The following is a 22,589-nucleotide window of genomic DNA, read 5'->3' on the forward strand; positions in this document are numbered from 1 at the left end:
AATACAAACCATTAAAAACCATCTTCCCAAAAGTGAGCAGTCTGAAGGGCAAGCTCCAAATTCCCAATGAATTCCTTGCATTCTCACAAATAGTCCAAATCCAGAGGAGCACTCAGGTGATGTGTACTTAAATCTGAATAAATTGCAGAACCTGTCCTCAAATATAACTCTTAAATCATGGAACCTCCACAAAAAAATCTCTGGTGAGTGTTTAGTTCTAGCACATGCCCAGATATTTTTCAGTTTTACTCTTACAATTTCACTTTTGATTTGAAGAAATACTCATTTCAATAACTTAAACCATGTCCTTTATGCAGGTTTGTAAAACTTTCTTCTTTTTTGCAAATATTAACTAGCTTTCTATTTATCATTTGTTCTCTTAAAGAATGCTCAAATCTTACAACTACACTTCAAAAGATTGACTACAGTGTCACAGCTGAATTAAAAAAAATAGAGTAAAGCTTGAGACTTTTTTAATTAAAAAAATAATTCAAAAGGAATTGATAATATATTCACAAATATATTCAAAATATGCTATATTTTCCCCAATAATTCACAAATGCTATATTTGCATTTTTTTCCAGGATAACTATAAAATTAGTTTCAAAGCATTGAAAATGCATTAAAATATTACTCACAATTAATGGATCTCGTCCCATTGTAATAACAGTTCTGTTCACTGTGCGTAGTAACTGCACCATTATTTCTTGAATATGGTGATAAGTTGAAGCCTGCAAATGAAAAAAGCAGAATTTTGATATTAAAATCATATCTCTTTGAAAAGTAAGAAGAAACCAATTATTTCCATTTTGACAGTTCAAGTTGTACAATATAACAGCCCTATTGAATGAGCAACACTAATTCTTCTTGCTCACCCTGCTCCTTAGTTCCAGCAATTTCAGTGGAATACTCGTGTCCAATTTCAGCCCAATCTACTCCACAACTTTTTTTTTGTTTCAAACAGTCACTTCTCATCTCATTCAAAGGACTCCTGTTCTTCCTCTAACTGAGCAGTCTGAAGCTTAACCCTGGTACAGTTAACTTAAAGCAAATTCTCTCACAGCTCCCCACATCTGCCAGTGCTCTCAGGGCAGGCTGGAGCTCAGGAATGTTCTTAGCTGCGGTCACAAATACAGAGTTATCAAAGGAGAAAGTTGTCTTCATTTACCTGAGCTGCTCCAGGAGGGCACAAACTGGGCACAGTCGGCCCCAGTACTGCTCTTGTAGGCTGTGGGAGGTTTGATTACTTATTCTGAAACCCTGAGCAAATGAGAATGACCTTCTGTTCACCAGTTTGACTGACCTAACTCTGATCATTCAACAACTTCAGAAACCAGCATACAAGAAGAAAGAAAAAGCCTAAGCAAATTTCTAGTAGAAAAGGATATTTAGCTTACACCAAGACCCTTATTTAATGTCAGAAATAGCAGGGAAAGAACACCACAATCACAGAAACCATGGTGAGCTCTTAATAATGTTTTAGGTAGCTGAGCCCCAGTAGAAACTGCTTCAGGTCCTGTTTTCCCTCTGAGGCAGCCAACGTCTTCTCCTTTTTCTTTCTCTTACTCTGATTGCTCCAAATCAGGCCACACCCCAAAACAGGAACCTTCCTCACACGTGGCAATTCATCCACTATGACCACTTAGTCCTCCTGTGTCCTTTGACTGTCGCAGCACACGTCGCAGTTGAGATGTTGTGATACACAGAGTGTCACTGTACAATAGCAGGAGGCTTCCACCCACACAGAGCAACATCAGACCACATCAGGAGGCTGCAAGCACCTGTCCTCCTTGTCCTTCAGCCCAACCTTTGATACCCTCCTGTTGATGCAGTGCCCCTGTGTGCCCTCTGCTCCCTTTGGTGGTTGCTCAGTGCCCCTGGGCACTCCATGGCTCATTGCTGTCAGTGCTGCTCACCTGCTTCTCACAGCTGTGCCCATGGGGGATGAGGCTGGGCCCAGCCCCATCCCAATCACCACAAAGTGTGTGCCTACTTTTGACAATGACACACACAAGCTGAAGTGATCTCCTCACCTGTCACAGCATTTCAGACATTGTTATACTCTGTAAATGAGCAATGTAGTCATGGAATAATTTGTGTTTGGTGTTTCCTTCTTTAAAATTTCACTTTCTCTGGTACAGTCCACTGTCTATAACATGACTACACTTGAGAGTGGCTGCACAGAAGACACATTTGTTGTTTTTATAACATTGTTTACCACTATAATTTAAAAAAAATATTATCAACAGCCAAGACTGATAAACTATGTAGGAACACTTAGCAGACGGATGTTATTTGCTCATTACTTTCTCTGTTTTTTAAATTAAAAGATGAGGGCTCATATAATGTATGTTCACTTCCACATTTCAGTACATGCTATACCATAATTAATAACAGTTCAGAACATTGCATAATAAGTTTTAACATTCAGCCCTGACTCCATCATTAAAGATGAGCTCTATTCTTAATTCACAAGTAGCACATAACAAACCTCTCCTGGAAAGGCTGTTACATACGCTCAAGCACACAAAGGTTATTTTCTGCTAGACCTCTGAATTTTCAGAGGAACTTTAGCAGATGAAATAAAATGGTTTCTCTATGAAACTGAGACTTTCTTCTTGATAATCTAAGAAGCAATTAGGCATTCAATACTGACATTGAGAAATTAACAAAAATTGTTTTCACACATTGTCAATACATAAGATTTCAGCTTTTATCTTTCAGCTTCTAGCTTCAGAAAACAGTCTAACAACCAACTGCAACATGTTCTTTTTCAGATCATACTTCTCTTCACAAGGATGACATGGGAAAACCCACCATCATTTGGCTTCAGTCCACTGATTTTTTTAGGAGCTATATTAACTACTTATATAATATATAAATGTTCCCTTGGAAAATATTAATTGTAATATTCCATTTAATTAAATACGGTGATCAAAAATATTTGTCTTCCCTGTTGAAAAGATTTGCCAAGGCATGGAAGAACCAGAGCTCATGCTCTGTAGGCAGGTCAGCAGGTGGGAGTGCTCTCACAGAACTCAAACACCTTCAGGTTCCTTCTTGGGCTGGATGGCACAGCTTGGCACACAGATTAGTTAATAGAAAATCCAAACCAAACAAAATTTCACTCTCTTTCAAAAATATCTGTGCAGGGTAAAAGCAGACATTGTTTGATCTAGCTTTCATCTTCTATTTAAACTGCTACAGGATTGGGACAGAAAAGGCAATTCTGTTGTTTCAGAGTCAACCCTGCACTTCAGATTCTGATAGAGTGTTCATTTATTTGGACACTGGCAAACAGGGACTCATTGAATGGCTGCTTGGGAATGACAACATTACACAACCTGTACTTGAGATGCCCACTGGGAAACACTTCTGTCAATTCATTGCAGCTCTCCCTGCTCTGTGCCCTCCCAAACTCTCACCCAGCTCTGCCCTCCTCCCTGGCGTGGGGCTCAGTGAGAAACATGAGAGGCTTTGGCACTGTGCACTGTTCAGCAATAACTAAAATCTCATTGCTGCATTATCAACTGTTCTGGCCACAAATCTAAACCATGGCAGTCCTCTGTGGGCAGCCACAGAGGAAATGAGCTCTGCACCAACCAGATCCTGTGTGCTCACTCTCGGGTGCACCCAGTTCTGTAACTTGTATTCCTTCTTTGACACACACACAAATAAAGGCATATATAAAAGGATAACAATTTCTTTTTTAAACCATAACTCATAATCCTGCATTGTTCTGGTTGAAAAGTCTCTGCAGAAGACCTTAAGGTAATTGGCCCTGAAAGAACATGCAGAATTCTTGACTACATTCCTTTGATATTCTCTTTTGCTAAAGCCTTAAGATCCATTATAAGTTAGGGAAATGCTTAAAAATTTCTTTACAATTCTAAAATGCTTCCAGGATTGTTTGCTAAACAGCTTAAAATGCAACTGCTACCAATTACTGACAATGCACAGGACAGGGAAAGATTCTTCATCTCTCTTGCACTTGCAGTCTTAACCAAGATTTCACTGTAGATTCCAAGAGAAGGCATTTACCATTACGTTTAATTTTGTAAGCACTATAAATAAAAAATTGTTCTGATTCAGGAAATATTAAAACATAGCATATATATCAGATTAGAGACAAAGTCACCTCATGAAGGACTGCCAGACTGCATGAAACAAAGTGTTGTAAAGAGGGAATAGGGAAGTGTTTTTAATTAAAACAGAAACAAAAAAATCACTGATTTCATCATGACCTTCATCAATGACTTACTTGCAGTTCTGATATTTAACTGCATTTCCCAGGTGCTTGAAGCACAATCTCAAGCTATAAAGCTAATTTCAGAGATGATTAAATCAAAACAATGCCATTTATGTCCAAAAGTTGTTTGCTGGAGAGGAATCTTAAAATCAATCCTAGGCATCTCACTGAGATGCCCAACAGTGACTGTCTAGTCATAAAAATTAACACACAAACACTACACAAAACAGAGATTTTAACAACACGCTGGCTACCTGCAGAAACCTGCAGTGAGGCAGCAGCTGAAGAAAACAGCATTTGAACACAAGGATCTGATGATTCCCATGTTCCCACTCGCTAAACAATGTGAGGCACAACAGTAGAGCAGAGCTGGTAATACCAAAATATCATTTCCTTTGACAAAGAAAACACATTCTTCAAAGATTCTGTAACTACTTCAAAGATCACCTCACAGTATAAATTTTCACCACATGAAACAGAACAACTACTGCTGTTTTTTCTTCCCTGTCCTTTGTGTGCCTTCTATTTCTGATGACTTTCACAGAATAAATGCAATGTAAAAATATCAAAGTTAAGTTTCCAAAAAGTTTTGAATACTAGTCTGAAAACAGGTTTCTTTACTGAGATGGAAAAACCAGAAGAAATAGGGACAAGACATTGGGGTTATTAATATTGTAACATGATACTGCTACTAAAGGCTGAAGCTTTCTCCTCCAGCAGGTCAAACCATCCATTTTCTTAGAAGGAGGCTAAGAAATGCAGGGAATGAATTGTTGAATAGAAAACTGCATTCATCTTAGGGTTCAAGTGCAATTCCAGCTGAAATAATTTGGTTAATTACCAAACTAATTGTCTGTATCTACATCACACTGAAGAAAGGCATCCTGAAGGACATTGCCCAAACAATAACTTAGCCATATGTGAACTCTTTCATTTGCCTACAGGTTACAAAGTATTTTCTGCTGCAAACACAGCCTTGAAATAAGAGTTTGCACTTCAACTGGAAAATAAACATGTGTGTTACACTCCAGAGAAATCTGTAGTGACTCTCAAACACAAATGACTGTGTGATCCTTGGATGCTGCTGTGTTCCCTTCTTTTGCTCCTTTTTCCTCCTTCAGCTAAGTCATCTTAATAGAAGATTTTCAGTAGTGAAGCAGGATCAGTGCTTGATTAAAAAAATGCAATAATAATCCATGGACTCTTCTGTCAATGAAGGGAAAAGCTACGAGTGATGGCCACACGTTTGCTGTTGTGGTTACAAAGCCCAGTGTTACACTTAATGACACGTGATTAATATATTCTAAAATCCATGTTTTCTCTGCCCAGCAGTTGTATTGCCAGTGGCAGGCCAGGGTATGGATTTTCTGCAACAGAAGCATCTGGTTCTTTTGTTGATAGCCCAACTATTCTACAATATTTCTTAGGAATATGATGCCTCTAGAGGTCTCAGCATGTTCTGATACCACTGCTGGACTTACACTTACCCCCAGGGGCTTTTCTCCTTATATCAGAAATGCATCAGTATTCACTGCAAGCACAATCTGTAGATAATAGTGACCCAAACATCTCACAGAGAATCTCCAGTTTACCTTCCTTGAAAGAAACTATTGCAGCAATGCCACTTCTGTTGAACAAATTTCAATATATATATATATTTAATGTATGTGTTTTAAATTCTTAGCAATTCTTCTGCTGTTCTGCATAATGTTCTCACTCACACAAAGATGAGCTACAAAACCATATTTTCAGTAGGCTTTAATGAGTCTTTTACATGTCAGCAACTGCTGCTATGGACAGCAACTGTTAAATTCAAAAATAAACTTCATTTATGTGGTACACACAAAGGAAGTGTTACTCCATCTTGCTTTACAACTGTGTTTTACCTTTTAAAGGATACAGTAACAAAACTGGTTACTTTGCATTATAGCCTTATGAGATGATAGCTTCAATTTTTGCCCTATCATACTTTCAGCATTTATCTTAAGAATTACATTTCAAATTGAAATGTTCCAATATTTCTTTTGTATCCCCTTGGACCAATCCCTCCTGAACTGCTTAAGTCTAAACCAATGAGGCAAATAGCTCATAATACACACAGAAAGATTGCCCTGTGCAAACTGAAAAGCCTCAGCAGTATCAAAGATATTTATGAAATCAAGATATATGCTGTAATGATTTCATTTACTAGGAAATGATCCAAGGAGCCACAGTGAAAAACTCCTAAAATGACAGCTTGCCTTAATCCAAAGTCTGCAAAGTTTGAACACATGTATCAGAAAACTACAGTTGAGGAAAAATCAGCACATATTCACAGGTTAAGGAAATGACAGCTTTCTTAATGTAACTACTTATGATGTTTTCTCAGAATAAATTCCTCAAATTATTAAGAAGTTTCATTGAATAACCTACTGCTCATCAAAAAGTGAGGGACAAAAAAGTCAATTGAATATTCTCTCAAATGAGGAAAAAAAAGAACCATCCAGATGAAAATTTCAGTGTTCCAAAATGCCAGAAATCTGATAAAGAAACTACAGTATCCAAGTGAAATATAGTAAAGAGTAATCTGTTTTACCCAGAGGTTGCTGAAAGCAGAAACCATACCTACATCTGTACAGAGAAAAGCATTTGTTTCAGAAACTACAGAGGTTTTTAAAAAGGAGCAAGATGAAATTTAAAATTTATTCTGTGTAATTAAAATAATTACAGGATAATTGAAAAGTTGTGGTTGGAAGGGACCTTGCAAGGTCATGTAGCCCAATCCCCTGCAATGAGCAGAGACATCTTCAACTGGACCAGGTTACTCAGGAGTCAGGATTCATCTTCAATACCTCAACTGCCCTTTGGTTTAAGTTTATGAAAAATAGGAGAAAAGTTCAATTTGCCACTGACTTGTACTAAATATTTGAAAGAGATTAATCATCATCAATAATTTACTTCCTAATCAGCTCAGGCTTTCTACAGACTTGGGCTCTCTACATCATCATCAATACTTACAGCGTCCTGACAGCTCAGAACCTCCAGGATGCTATTAAGTAATTCAACACAGTATTTCCTCTCCTGGACCTGGAGCTGCTGATCCTCCTTCTGTTCCAATAATTCCCTCAGCTCTTTTGTAATCACAGGAAGCAGAATGTCCCTGCATTCTGAAAGAAAGCAAATTATCTTAACAACAAATATAAATGCAATAATATGTGCAAAGAAACCCTCCTCCAAACAGTGAAACACAATATGTCTTAACAGCCACAGTGCCAACGTGGAATTGTTGATTTTCCAGTCATGCCTCAGGAATATTCCAAACTTGTGTGGTATTTTCATAAGTCAACAGTATTTTCATATAACAAAACCAAAAGTTCCTGATAAAAATAAGTTTCTTCAGTTAAATTCTGAAGAGTGTTCAGCTTATATCAAACACTTGGGGATAAATTACCCACTTACATACAAAACATCTTGAATTTATTTGGTTTTAAGTAATGGAGGATTTTAATGTAAGAAAATTACTGTATTTATTAACTTATTTCTGAAAATAAGACTCAAGCAGCAGAACAGAACTATGTGCATAATTTTTGAAACATATCTTCTGAAGGCACATAAAAGAATGCAGACAAAGAAAAGACTAATGAAAGGCCTATCAAACCTGTGATAGTGAGAGCTGTGCATGCATTCATCCTTATTTAAATTTAAGGAAGCTGACACAAATATGAAGCTACATTCCAGTCTCACACATACATTGACTTTTTGAGAGAGAGGTGCTTACAGGAAATGTCAGGAGTAAAAAATACACAAATTTGAAATAACTTTAATGAGAGCAATATCTATCCAGGAATAAAAAAAAATTATACCTTTTTAACAAAATGATTTAGAGCACCTGGACACACAGTGCACTCCCTGATAAACAAGTGCAGGGTGAGACATGGTGAAACTTTATCTAATGTGGTTTTAAAAAAGCCAGGGGCTCAGAATGCCCCCAGAATAAGGGAAGAGAGAAGGGTGAGAGAAGGAAGAAAAGAAAGAGACAAAGAGGGAGAGAAGAGAGAAAGAAAAAGAGAGAGGGAGAGAGAAAGAAAAAGAGAGAGGGAGAGAGGGAGAGAGGGAGAGAGGGAGAGAGGGAGAGGAATGGAAAGTAGATTATAACTGTCTGAATTTTGCAGATGAAGCAACAGAAGCAGTCTCTGCAGATTATTCTTATTTGAAGTAACAGCTCCAAGCTACATGAATCCAAGAGCTTTTAATCGTGTCTGAAGAGCAGCATAATTTCTTGCTTCAGAAAGTATCTCTACTCTTGGTAACTATTTCTATAACACTTATTGCAAGCTAGAAGACAAATCGAACCCAATAACTAAATTACAAACTCACCAGTAAGAGAGCAGTTAAAGAACACATATCAACACAAGACCTGTTTGAGCAGCAGCATAAAAATGAATTTCACACAGCCTACAGTTCCTTTATGTGCCCAATTCTGCACAGACACGCTGCCTGCACTTCCTGCAGGCCAGACTCCCCTGTGCAGCAGAAACCAAAGGGCTGCTCTCACAGGACACAGAGTGGAGCCCAGCAGCAGGGGATACCAACCCTCCTAAAGCTCTTCTGTGTGGGTTTGTGTTCATGCACACAGAGAGCACCTGCCCTCCAGAAGTCAGGACTGGCGGCTTCGTGGTCACCAGCTGCAGGCAGCAATGTTACCAGTTTTCTGAAAATGAGATGTAATTCAGTACCTAGTAAACACTTCCTTGATTTGCTCATATGAACCACTTCTAATGAATTGTAAATGAAACAAATGCAGTGCTATTAGCTGAAGCCAAAACTAAACCAAAGAAACATCATTAGCAACAAAAAAGTTACATGCAATGCCCAGAAAACTTGCTGAAATGTGATAGGAACTTTTAAATAAAGGGTTTATACATTCAGTCAACAAATAAGTGCAAGTTATAAAAGATATTATTAGCTCACTACTCTTGAAAAAGCTAGTAAATAAAATTAAGATCTGTTTTCACTATTATCTGTGGAAACTGTCCTTCAATAGTCTAAGGTTATCCAAGGGGGAAACAGTTCCTAGTATGACCAGTTCAGAATTTATTCATCGAGATTCTGACCGCTCCAAAAATATTTAAGCTATATTTTAGATATAGCACTTATTGCTAACCAAGTTCCATTTAAAGGTGTTTAGCAGAAGGACCATAAGTGTAAAAGTCTTACTGAAAGATGGCACAGATTTAACAGATTTTAAAGTGGATCAGATGCAATAAAAAAAAAGGAATCACAAGCCAAGCTAGCAGTTCATGCTGGATGGAAGGAAAAGCCTCTCCCTGACATGGACAGCCAAGGCATAGAACTAACAGGTTTCACAGTCTCTGTCCTGGAACAACCTGCTCTGACCTCAGAGCTGACCTCATGCTGAGCTGGAGCTTGGACTGGACACATTCCCAGATTCCTTCCAAGTATTCTTCAACTATTCTAGGACCCTTGATTGCCAAAACTGCTAATCAGAGGTAGTGTGGCAGGAGCTTGGTGCACTGCAAATAACCAGTTTATAAGGAAAATTCAGGAACTGAACAGAGAAGACAAGGATAGTGAGTAAGTGCCACAACACAGCAAGAAATTTACAGGAGATCCTGAATCTCTGGAAAATGGACAGAGACTATCAGAAAGGTAGGAACAAAGTTACATATATGCCTGTATACATAAATAATGATATTTTTGGGGCTTTTTTAATCCGTGGACACAAACATCAAGGTGTCCTATATCAGAAGAGATTAGATCAAACTCATTACTCTAAAGACAGATAGGTGAAATCCATTTCTTGTCATTTTAATCCCTAGAACTTGCACAACATCTGTAGTGAGGCATAAACACTGTTTCACATATATTTAACCTGTATGGAAATACCCATATAGTAAAATTTCTCTTTTCTGGTCTCCACTCTGCTCCATCCCTGTGTTCCTCTCCAGATTCTCTGACTGTGTGCAGGACATGCTGAAGGAAAGATTCATCCCCAGCTAAACCCCACATTTCTCTATAGCATTGTGGATCCCATACAGCAAGGAAACCCTTGGCAGTAAAACTCACCTGCATTCCTCTCCCTGCCTGAACTCTGCAGTTACAGCAGACTTCTACCCATGGCAACACTTTGTGCCACAAGTTCTCTGCTCTCAACCTGCTTTGTATAAATTACACTTTGAATAGGGATTCATAACTTACTCTAACAATCTGCAACAGACACAGAAACAGCTACAACTAATTCAACATGAAGATGAACATATTTAGACAAATACACTCAACATTTAACTAATCTGCAATGACACGAAGAAATACAGATTCCAAATCAGCAGCATGTGAGAAATTCAGCTGGCAATTCTTTCCCCACAACTACCATTCTTAAAAATAATGCCCTGAAAACACTTGCACTTCAAAAGGTGTCAGTAGGGAGTGCTATGCTAACAGGCTGCTCAGAGCAGCAGAGTTCAAAGTCACATCACAGTATGTGACATCTCAGTCACTTTTCACCTCTCACAAAGAAGATGGAAGGTTCTTTGCACATTCCACTCTCACATCTGCCAGGATAAACATACTTATTGCTTTCACTTCTTCAAAATAATATCCAGCTCAATTTCAAGCTATTAGATGTCCCTTTGAACTGTCTGACAGTTAGCAAATACAAAAATTCCTTTGGGGTAGCTTTCCAAGTTACCGGGAGCAAGTGGATAATAAAAACCTATAGTTAATGAGCTTTATTTCAAAAGGAAAGTAAGAGACTAAACTGAGCAAAGTCATTGATCAAGAGGAATCCTGTCTTCTAGATAAAGTCCATTTTTAATTTGTCCTCATATAGAAAATAAACCCCTAGGATTCAAGGTAAATATTATGGGTATATTAATCACCAAATTCCATCTGACTTCACATGCCAGGGATACCCATTTGATCAATAATCAGGAAGCACAGATGAGATCATAACTAACAAGTTGCACCAAACACCTTAAAGAGGAGTGGGAGCAAAACATATTGAATTTAAAACTCCTCCATACCAGCATTCAGAGGTCACTTAAAGCTTCCTCCCGGAAGGCAAAATGCCTGCTGCTATCTACATCTCATTTAAAAATCACACACGTGTATTTTGGGGAAAGAATCAAGTCTTGACATAATTTGTCTTCCATATGGAGCCATTTCATACTCTTTAAACATGGAGAAGGCAGGGCTTCTTGCATAGACCAAATTTTCTTATTGTGCTGAGAGAACAGCTGAGGCAGAAGGTACAAATGGTTTCCTCCAGTTTTTAGAGCTAATTGCTCTGCAAGCTTCAGTAATCCCAGTTGTACTTGGCAATATAAATTAAGATTGGATCCATATTTGATACATACAGAATCTCCTAACATATGCAGCTGGTGAATTATTTACAGGGTATTTTCAGATGTGAACAATGCTGAAGTGTTAAGCTACATGGAAATTCAAAGGTTGTTTAACTCTTCTTAGCTATATTATTTCCTTAAAAAATGTCAAACTTTCCATTAATATTAATATGTAAATAATGAATAGATTTTATTAAGAAAATTTATTTTTTTATGTTAAGTAGTTTGGTTAATATGAATGCTTTATGCCTATAGTTTTTGACTGGCTGCAAGATAAACTCAGCTTGTTGTTTATAAGGAGAATTACTTAATTTTGCAATGCACTTCAAGGACATCATACATAAATAGAAGAAAAGGAAAAACTAATTAGGTTTTAGAAGACCCCTACCAGTTAAAATCATCCCATATGAGGATGAACTTCAAAGATATTCTGAAAAACACATACAATTGAAGCAACTGGAAAAAAAACAACAGTATTTGTAGCAAGGTAGGCCTGATCTCAGCCTGAGCCTGCAGGTGGACTAAAGTAAATATAAACTTGTAGTTCCTTCCTTGTATCTTTGAAAACCCAGCTAAAACTATTTCATTAGGACATCACATAAAATATGAAATTCTTGTACCATCTTGAGACAAAGAAAAGTTTATTGAACCCGTATATAAATTTCTGATTATAATACTAAGGTATCATTGCACAGGTTAGGTAAGGAAAATCAGCCAAGTGCTTGTTTAAACATCAGCAATTCACTGGCCTGAGAAAAGGAGGAAAAAAAAATGAGGAGAATTGTGGAAGACTATAATTGAAAAAATAGCTAAAATAAAACTTTATGTTGTAGTTGATGATTTAGGCTCATCGCTGGCAGCACCCTCAGCAAGGCTGCAGATGGCACTGAGCTGGGCAGGAGGGCTCTGCAGGCAGACCTGGCCAGGCTGGCTGGATGGCCAAGGCCAGCAGGGAGAGCTGCTTTAGGGTGAAGTGCCAGGTGCTGTTCTCCAGGCAGGAGGGACCTGGGGTGCTGGTGACAGCAGCTGAACATGGCCCAGGTGTGCCCAGGTGAGCCAGAGGCCAAGGGCACCTGGCCTGTCCCAGCCATGGTGTGGTGGCAGGAGCAGGGCAGGGACTGTCCCCTGTGCTGGGCACTGCTCAGGCCACACCCTGAGGGCTCTGTCCAGTCCTGGGGCTCTCAGGCAAGAAAGGCACCGAGAGAGGAGGCCAGAGAAGGGAACGGGGCTGGGGAGGGGGCTGGAGCTCAGTGTGATGGGGAGAGGCTGAGGGAGCTGGGGGCTCAGCCAGGAGAAAAGGAGGCTCAGGGGGGACATTCTTCCTCTACAACTCCCTGAGAGTGTAGAGAGGATGTTGCTCTCTCAAGTAGCAGAAACTCAGGGGTTGTCCAGTCCTGGCCCAGGCTGCCCAGGGCACTGATGGAGTCACCATCCCTGGGGAGATTTAAAAGATGGGTGGATGTGGGAACATGGTTTAGTGGCAGACTTGGCAGGATTAGGTCTACAGTTGGACTCATTCTTAAGGGTCTTTTTCAACCTAAACAAATCTCTAAGTCTGTGATGAAGCAATTCACATTCTCACACCTCCTTCCATGCCCCAAGAAAGCTCAAGACAGACAAGGGAGAGACATGGAGAGAGGCAGATGTCTATTTAAATACTACCTGCTTTCTTTTCTGCTTGATAAATAATGTAAGAACATTGCCAACAATCTATTCTTTAATGTTCAAAAGCATGAAAAAGCCCAACTGTTTGACTGTTTTCATTCTAGCTGCCCCAACTTTTATTTGAACACATAAAACATCAACATACAGTTTGAGCATCTTGCATTTTCTTCATCAAGGTCTGTCAAAAGATTTATTATTATGCATTATTCATCAATCCCAAATTCCAACACACTTCTTGGAGAGGTTCCCTGGCAGCACCTTCCTGCATAAGGACAGGTAGATGCATTGTTGTCCAAGATTGAGCAGTTATGTGCTTTCTATTTTGGGTTTAAGTTGTTTTTTTAACCCTTCTATTTACGTTATTCCCTTTGGAAGGTAGGTAATGATTTCTTATATACCAGGTAAATGAAATTCAAACTCTTAAGTCATTAATGCAATCATGTCATTAAAAAAGACATTTGGGTCTCCTTCAGCAAAAATCACAGACGGGTTTCATTCCTGACTGCCTCATATGTGCAGCCAAAATGGTAATAAAGATTTAACATCACTTTTGTGTCCCTTAGGAAACACTTCTCTTGATTCCCTGGCATGCCTGTAGTCATATCCATCTGTTAGAATGGCTTCATGCCCACTTAAAAACTGGCATGCCAATTTAATAAGGACATAGGTGTCATCTGAATACAGATTTAGAACAAAGCATTAAAAATAAAGCCAGTGAACAACATTCTTTCAATGAGGTGAGACCTCTGATGGCAGCCAGTGCTCAATTAAAGCATTGTGTTTCTTCACAAAGGACATCTGTTCACAACTGCAGCAATCATCCTGTTAAAAGTCTTCCCTCTTTGTTATTTGCAATTTAACTCTTTGGTTTAGTGGGGAGCCCAAGAGTAGTGATTTTAAAATGGTATCTTTTTCATTCATTGTTGAATCTTAATTAAAAATTCACAGCTTAGATAAGAGCCACAGAAAGGAAGGTACCACAGGTCACCTACAGATTCTGACAGCACTGCAAGATGCAAATTCTCTTTGTGTCCTGGACTCTAATAGGAACATGAAGGAAGGAGAAACACAGGGGTGCTGTGAGGCCAGCACACGGCAGCTGCTGGCAGTTCAGTGTCAGCAGTGAGGCAGGACACAACAGGTACAGCACCCCCAGCCCCAGCACAGCACTGACCCCAGGAGCACAAGGAGTGTCCCCACTTGTGAGGGCTGAGGAACACCGGGCACTCCAGGGCAGCCAGAACTTCCAACACAGCCCTGCTCTAGCCAAGGCAGCATTCCCAGCCCTTGGTGCCTTTTCCAGCTTGCAGGCATTGCAGTCTGCCAGGCTGCAACACAGCCTTGTCAGCACATCCTCTCTGGCACGTTCACATCTTTTAGGTCCCTTCCAACCCAGGCCATCCTATGAGTCTGTGAATTTTCACATTTCCTCATTTCATTTTACTGACACCCAATATGTGTCATTATCAACTGCTTTAATATGTTTTTGATCTCTTTTCTATTTGAAGTGATTGTAAACCACATTTTGCACACACATTTAGAAGTTCATTGTTAAAACTAGTTTACCTCACTTGATTTCCCTCCACATAACAAGATTTTTTTAAAAAATGTAACTACAAGTATGCCATAATGGGTCAAGTCTAACAAAAAGTTATCAGTTGCAATATCAAGCATATCTCCTACTCCTCCATAAACACAAGTAATGGCTTTAATCTGCATATGTTCATCACAAATGTGTGCCTACACATACCTACAGACGTGTTTATGCCATACTCATTTATATCAAAATATTGCAGCATTAGAACTGGCAAAAGATGAATGCTTGAAATATATGACTTGAAGTAATGTTTTAGAGGTAATGTACCCCTGAAAAACACTCCAATAAATAAAAAAGCCAAATGCAAAATTCAAGACTGAATCTACAGGATAGACTGGGTTTCTATACAGAACCTTTAAAGGAAGGTTATAAAGGAATATATGAACAGTGACTAATTTCCATTTTTTCCCAGTAGCTAAAAACAGCAGAGTCACATGCATGAACAATCTCTAAGTTCAAGTATTTCAAAAATGTTTCAAAGTTGTGTTGAACACAGGGAAAGGGCAAAAAAAAAATCACAGAAAACCCCTACAAAACCCCAAAAATTTAAGCTTAGGAACTCTTGTCACTAGGAACCAGATTGTAAGATCATAATTATAAAAATCAATATCTGTAACTCAATCCTGACCATAATAATGAAACTGAAAGGTGCTTAACCAAAAATCACTCCTCCCCCTGCTTTTTTTTTTAACCTTTTCCTTAATCCTAAAGGTAAAAATTCTATACTATATCAACACAAACTAGAAAAAAATATTCAACTTGTGAAATGAAACCAAGTATTTCACGGGTAAAACTCAGTAATGTACATGAGTGTTAGGAAATCAGTGTGATTAGGGGTGTGTGCAATACTTCTCTTGTTTAAACAGTAAAACAATAGAAAGAGTTCTTCAACGAGAAAAAAAAAAATGCTACAGTCCCAGCATTTCTTCTGGCATCTGGCAAATTAACCCCTGGTGCTAACATATGTCTCTTGCTGCTGTTCTTCCAAAATCAGCAAGTGGTTTGCATATGCTGAACATGCAGCAGCCGTGTCTGGAGCCACAGTGAGCACAGGGCCTGCATTTCCAGCCAAGACAAACCAAATTCCCACCCTGCCAGTGACCATCTGTGTGCCCTACTTAGAGCTCCTGCTCTTTGGGGTGATCTCAGCTCTGCTGCAGCACAAACCCCTCTGGCAGGACTGGGCCACAAGGGAATGCAGTGTCCAAAGCACCACTATCAAACATACACATTCCATCGTGTGTAGAAGCACTTTATATTACTTTCTCATCAATAAAAAACAGTTCTCTCAAGGCTGTTCATTTACAAGTTTCAGCATAATGTCAGTAAATATTCCAGGCCCAGCTTAGAATAAACATCTAGCTCCCAATACTATAAACTCAGCAACACTAACTACGATAAAAACTCCATGTGATTTACGAACAGCTATATCTTAATTTGTTATTTTCTCAGAAACAGAAAGATGGTGGCAGAATTTTGGCAATAAGTTTCCTAAAAATAAACAAATGAAACAGTAACTCCTGAAAACTTTTTCACAACAGGGAGAGAATAATCCATTACATCCTACTAAACAGAGTGACAGACATGACAGGATCAGTTTCTTACATCATAAAAGGGACTCTAAAATCCCATTAGAGGTGTTTATATGAGACAAGGCAACCATTTCTGTCACTTTGCTATTTGTAAATAATAAAATATCAAGAAATCTAAAAGCAAAGTGTCAAAAATTAAGCAGATTTCTTGTCCTCTGACCAAAAAGGACTTAACATTTTCTAAAGACAAGGCTGCATAAAAGTCTGCTCACACATCCTGTTAGAACATTCCTAAATGCCACGGTGAAAGTGCACAAGCAGTGGAAAGCATCCATCATCCTGCACTCAGCCCCTCAAACACCTGCAACCCCATAACCTCTCCGAGCTGTGTTATAATTACAGAGTGGGAACAAGAAATCAATGCCTCTACAAAAAAATAGCAATGTAATTTAAAGGCTTCTAAAAGTGCTTTAGTGCTGCAAGGCCTTTGAAGATCAATTACAGCAGAGGTGCACGGGACCATTTCCTATCTGATGAAAGCACTCCACGAGTCTACAGTGGAAATTTTGAATGCCTGGGAATACTTAGCAATAAATTCAGTTTACCCTCAAGGTTTCCAATTTCAGGTTCACGTGTGACTTATTTAATAAAGGCAAATTTCACTGAGTTTTAAAATTTTTTTCTGAAACACTTTCCCATGTTTTCCACAAGTCTGCTTCTTTAGAAAATGCTGTGAATATCAATGGGTCAAAGAATAGAAATGCCAGTATATACAATCCAATTGAATTATAAAGATAATACCTCTGGGAATGGATGTAAATTAATTGAACAACTACAATGAACTACCTGGAAAGAGACTAAAAGTCTGGAGGAAAAATGGATAATCTGAAACATACACAAATTAATAGACTTCGCTGTAATTAGCAGTGTAGTTAAATATATCCCATATTCATGGCAGAAAAAAGTACTACCTGTTCTAGATAAATGTGAACTTTAGTTAATGATACTGTTGGCAATCTTACCTTAATTATCATGCTGCATCCTATTCTGAGATAGCCTACATGTGCTTTCATTCTTGTTAATGACCTTCCAGCTCATTGAGTGCAGTAATGAATCAGGCGGTGTCTACACCCCACACACACTTGGTTCTCTACCCAATTAATTTGAAAATCAATTGGATTTAATGTACAGCAAAAAAAGCACCTTTAGAATTTTCTATTTTAAGCCACAGCAATGTAAATGAAAAAAGATTTGTTTGCTATTTATTGCGCACAGTATTCCAACAGCATGGCAGAGAAATGTTTTCATACCACTATAATATTATGTATTGTATAATAATAGATCTAATAATAATGTAATAATATTTCATTATATATTATATTATGATATTGATACTTAATTTTGTATTGGTCTTTTCACATTCTTCAGTGCCTGCACCTAAACATGATGTGGACTATGGTATTATATATACTATACATATATATATAGAGAGAGAGACTATATATATGTATATACTATATGTACAATATTACCTCTATGGTAATTGCAATGTTAAGGTTGAAAACAAAACATAAATGCAAATAATCAAAAATATAATTTAGATAAAAAAACCCACCCTGTAATTATGTAAAGGATGATTTTCTGCCATTAGTAATGTAGAGGCAGTTGGGTGAAAGGAAAGGTGTAAAGATCATTACCAAACAGAGAAACTCCAATATTAAATACCCTAAAAGACACTTGGGTGATACCACTGAGGCAATAGGAGCATTGCTAGCTGGCCATTCTGTGTTGGAGGAATGACAACTTCAGGGAATGGTCTCAGGAAACAGAAAATATGTTTGCAAGAGTCTATTTGGCCCTGACCAGGTTGCACCAAGGATGGTGTAAAGGTGTGCCTGCTACTCCAGTAAGAAAAAATAAAATAAAAAAGCAAAGTTGTCAGTTTCAGGCATTTTAATTCTAAAATAATGACAATTCTAAATCCTACATTACCAGGAAGGAGCTGTTTTATTCTGTCACTTCATCAAACTACTGACATGCAAAATGTTTAAATGAATATTTTCTAGTTAACTGCTTGTTAGTACTATCATTACATAAGTGATGATATTGCTAAAACAATATGTTAGAATTAAGCTAAAACAAACAGAGTATATTTTAGTTTTATTTTAAAATGATAGCAAGTTGATTTCTCTGTTTTGGGCAAGTGCTTCTTCAGAGGACTTCTCTAGTTTTCAACTAATAAATTAAAAAAAAATCAATCCATTTCCACAGACTCCTCTAAAAAGAACATAGCTAAGTATTATTATATAATTATATAGCAAGTATTACCAATTATTAATACAAGTATTAAGTATCACAGTAAAAACATTTTAAGGTAGATCTTGCACACATAATCCCCACATAAACAAGCACTTAATTTTTACATATTATGTAGTGGATACACTTTAACTGCCAATTACTAGTGCAAGTTTGGATCACAATGCACAGATATACAGGATATATGTGAAACAGCAGGGCTGGCAAATCAATCAAGTGTGATATGCTGCCTTCATGCTCTCAGCTTGGTTCTGCTGTCAAGTATGTGATGTTAGCAAAAAGTAGTGGAGAGCTTCTGGGCAATATATTTTTTTTCATCTACAAATTTAAGACTAAATGAATCCACTAACTACCTGTCGGGGAAAAATTAAAATGTATTAATTATCTGGTCAGCACTATGCAAAACCCACCATTTATTGGTTTTATAAAAGGTCCCCAGAATTAGAAATCCTCTTAGCAAAATTTCTTATTCATTATTACCTAAAAAACACAGAAACAGAACCTGTGTCCGCTTTTTAAAATTCACAATGCATCCTGAGCTAGACATATCCCATGATAGACCAGCTATTTATTTCAAGACATCAGACAAGCTGCATTTACAAGCAACCAGCAATCTATTATTATTATTATTTATCTGCAGTAGTAAAGGCTTTAGAGAGTATTTTGCATTAACAGACCTCAGCTAAAGGAAAGGCCTGTTAAACACATGAAACAAGCACCACACTAAGCAGACTACAATGAAAGATTCTTGGGAATCCAAAACTCACTCTTTTCTCTTCTGGAACACACAGTGGATGGAAGAAAGGAGCTGTAGGATGTACACTAGTGAATAGAACTGTGAAGTACACAGTTATTGTATGTTCAACTGTTTTCCTTCTGAATATTTATTAAGGTTTATTCCTTATTATACAAGCCTGGGATCTGCTGTCCTGACCATCACTCCTGATCTGTGAACCAATAACAACTGTACTTTAGTGAGATGAGCTTCTTTAAAGAAAAACTATTGAACCAAAACAAGTTCATAGCTTACACCTAATTTCTCAGTATTAAACACAGGGTCGCTGACTGAACTCTAGTAAGATCAAGAGTTCAGGAGAGTGCCTTATTTATACCCGAGAGTCTTTCAGTCTTGTGAGAGGATATTTCTCCTTCTGGTCTAAATTCTGCTCACCACAAGCACCACAGGTAAAACCAAGTCTGGCACTTCAGATTTTAGAAGCAGCAGCAGCAGTAAAGGCAGCTCATACTGCAATGATGTATCAGACTCTGCTTGTAAACCAGAAATACAGTCAACTACCAGAGCAAACTGTGAATGCAGGACTAGAACTGTTTGAAAATTAATTAGAATCTGCTTTTAATAGTTTAGATGAGTGTCTGGAGCTAACAAGCTGCAGCTACTTGTGTTTCACCAATTCAAAGCAAATGTGAACTATGTTAGTTCATATGTGAACTAATGTATAGTGCGTGAACTAACTAACTTTTTTTTAACTATGTTTTTACACATAGTTTAAAAAAATCACAGTTATTGACCATGAAACCATTAACATAAAGATAGGTTAAAATATTACTTAATCTAAGCATTAAAACCACCTACATTATTTTCTTGACTTTTTTGCCCAGGAAATCTACAATGGTCTTAAAACATAGCAGACACAGCTAGCTATTGTTAAAGCTTACAATATACAAGGCAGTCTCAATGGAATACAACACAGGTCTGAAAATAAAGAGTAACTTTTATCTGTCCTGGCGAGTTAGAAGTGCATCACTCTCCTGGCAACTCAGAATGAGGTGAGCAAAGCAATCCTCTCTCAATCTACTCGCACACAGCACTATTTGCAACCCACTGTTGTACTGTCAAGATCCTAGAATCATTATCTCTAAGCTGTCAGAAATTGGAGCTCATCTGAGTAGTCTGTGTGCCTTTGAGGTTCTGAAGGTTATCTACACAGCAAAAAGGTGGAAAGAGAGAAGCAACCATCCAGTCCACAGGAGAGGAGTCAGAACACTTGACACTGAGCTGAAACTAATCATGTAGAACTAGGCTACTCTGATAGGATTCCTTCAGCAAAAATTCACTCCTTCAGCAAAAATTCACTTGTGATAATATGAAGGAAAACTGAGCACAATGGTGATAAAGGCATTTCAGTATCATTAGCACTCCTGAGAGCTGAGAAAGACACAAAGTTCTGAGGTTGAGAAGCATTGTAATCCCTGTTGAAATGCTGTTGAAAAGTTGAAATGCTGCATTGCAGCTCAGTGTACCACAGCACAACCAGATTTTTTTTGCCTTCTTCCCAGGTAGAGGCCTTATTGAACATCTGTGTTCACAAGGTTTCATTTCCTGTTCCTATTCCATTATAGACCTTAAAAAGGGTTGAGAGGATATATAGCTCACCCCCCTAACCACTACAACATAAGAAAACCACACAAAACTCTTCCTCTGAGCCCCACCTGTTCCTTGCTCTAGGCCAGCAATCACACTTTGCACAGCTCTTGCCATCCTGCAGAAAGAGATGAATCCCCTCCAGAGCCCAGGCTCCTGGCATTCACACTCTTCCAGTATTTGTTTCACTCAAATTCAAACGTGAATTGCACAACACGTAAGTCACTGAAAAATTTTACACATTTATTCAAAGCCTTAGAGGCACTTTGTATTTACCTTGTTTTTTAAAAAGGTTGCTGCGTACGATTTCCTTCATGGACTGCACTTTCTGCTTCTGTAGTTTCACTGGTGGAATGCAAGTGTAAAATTCGTATAGTAGTTGGCTGCATGAAAAGGAAAAATGTCATAAATACCATACAGATGAATTCATCAGGTGTTAATAAAGACAGAGAGAAACAGCAAATCACATATTTGTAAATGTTTATCACTTTTTAAGATTTATATTTATTTATATATCACAAATATTGACAAGAGACCAGCAATAAACATATCCAGGGACTCACCACTGTCTTGATCAGTAGGAACTGGTGTAGCTTTGTGGACCTAAACTGATCTGCAAGAATTAATTGCTGACAATGAGGAAATGTTCAAGAGTGACTCACCTCAGTAACTTGGCATCAAAAACCATTTCAACATCATGAAGAACTGATGGTATGTACTTCAAGGCAGCAACCTGCATTGACAGACAGGTCATGTTAATCCTGTGTGTTTATACATGCACGTGAACAGCACAGAGCAAACCAAAACACACAGAGACACAAAACAAACTGATGAACTCGGACTTCTTTCCCCAGACTGAAATTTTACATCACATTTGAATAAATTTTGTCACAGTGTTGCATGTGCCAAGGGTATACAGAGGAACTTAACTACCATAGTTTCAAGTGGATCTAACTCTCTTTGTGAGAGTTAAACCAACCCAACCAGTGAAAGGGTCCAGGCTTTGTAGATTATCTCCCTGCAGACCACTAGAAGTGTCATTATGATGCAGGTGAGTAAACCAAGCACGGATCAAAGCAGGATCTGTATCAATTCCATGCCAGAATTGTGCCATGCAGGAGGCAGAAGTCAGGGCAGCAGTCACCCACCCACCCCGATGCCACCCTTTCCAGAACAGATGAAAAGGGGTGTCATGCCCTAACCAACCAGCTGCAGCTAAGCTGTGGGGTTTATCTCCTCCTATCAGTTCCTGAGGTATATTTTGATAGCATAGTGGGATAATCAAACCTTACCCTGACAAGGCTAAGAGACAAGTTACTCTTATTACATGGACAAGAAGACTTCAGCAGGCAATTTCAGGCTCAAAATTACCATTAACACTTAAGGTTAATATGCATAAAAACTAATTTGTAGTACTTTACTTCACTGTGACGCTTTAGGGTATAAATTCCTACTAACATCTTGCTAAAAACTAAATTACAGTGATGTGAAGCCTTCTATTACT

At 38.2% G+C, this 22,589-nt stretch overlaps 1 protein-coding gene across 1 annotated transcript in view; it reads right to left on the bottom strand.

Moving 5' to 3' along the window:
* The window catches only part of DOCK2 (dedicator of cytokinesis 2), a 155,514-nt gene that overhangs the window by 92,585 nt on the left and 40,340 nt on the right, over window positions 1–22,589 (bottom strand). Inside the window, exons 24-27 of the mRNA XM_053991478.1 lie at window positions 21,748–21,818; window positions 21,362–21,468; window positions 7,247–7,395; window positions 639–731 (exon numbers count right to left, since the gene is read on the bottom strand). Of these exons, the coding sequence (XP_053847453.1) occupies window positions 639–731; window positions 7,247–7,395; window positions 21,362–21,468; window positions 21,748–21,818 (420 nt within the window). The remainder of the gene's footprint in view (window positions 1–638; window positions 732–7,246; window positions 7,396–21,361; window positions 21,469–21,747; window positions 21,819–22,589) is intronic.

This window comes from Vidua macroura, chromosome 15 (assembly GCF_024509145.1).
Source record: "Vidua macroura isolate BioBank_ID:100142 chromosome 15, ASM2450914v1, whole genome shotgun sequence".
Classification (NCBI taxonomy): domain Eukaryota; kingdom Metazoa; phylum Chordata; class Aves; order Passeriformes; family Viduidae; genus Vidua; species Vidua macroura.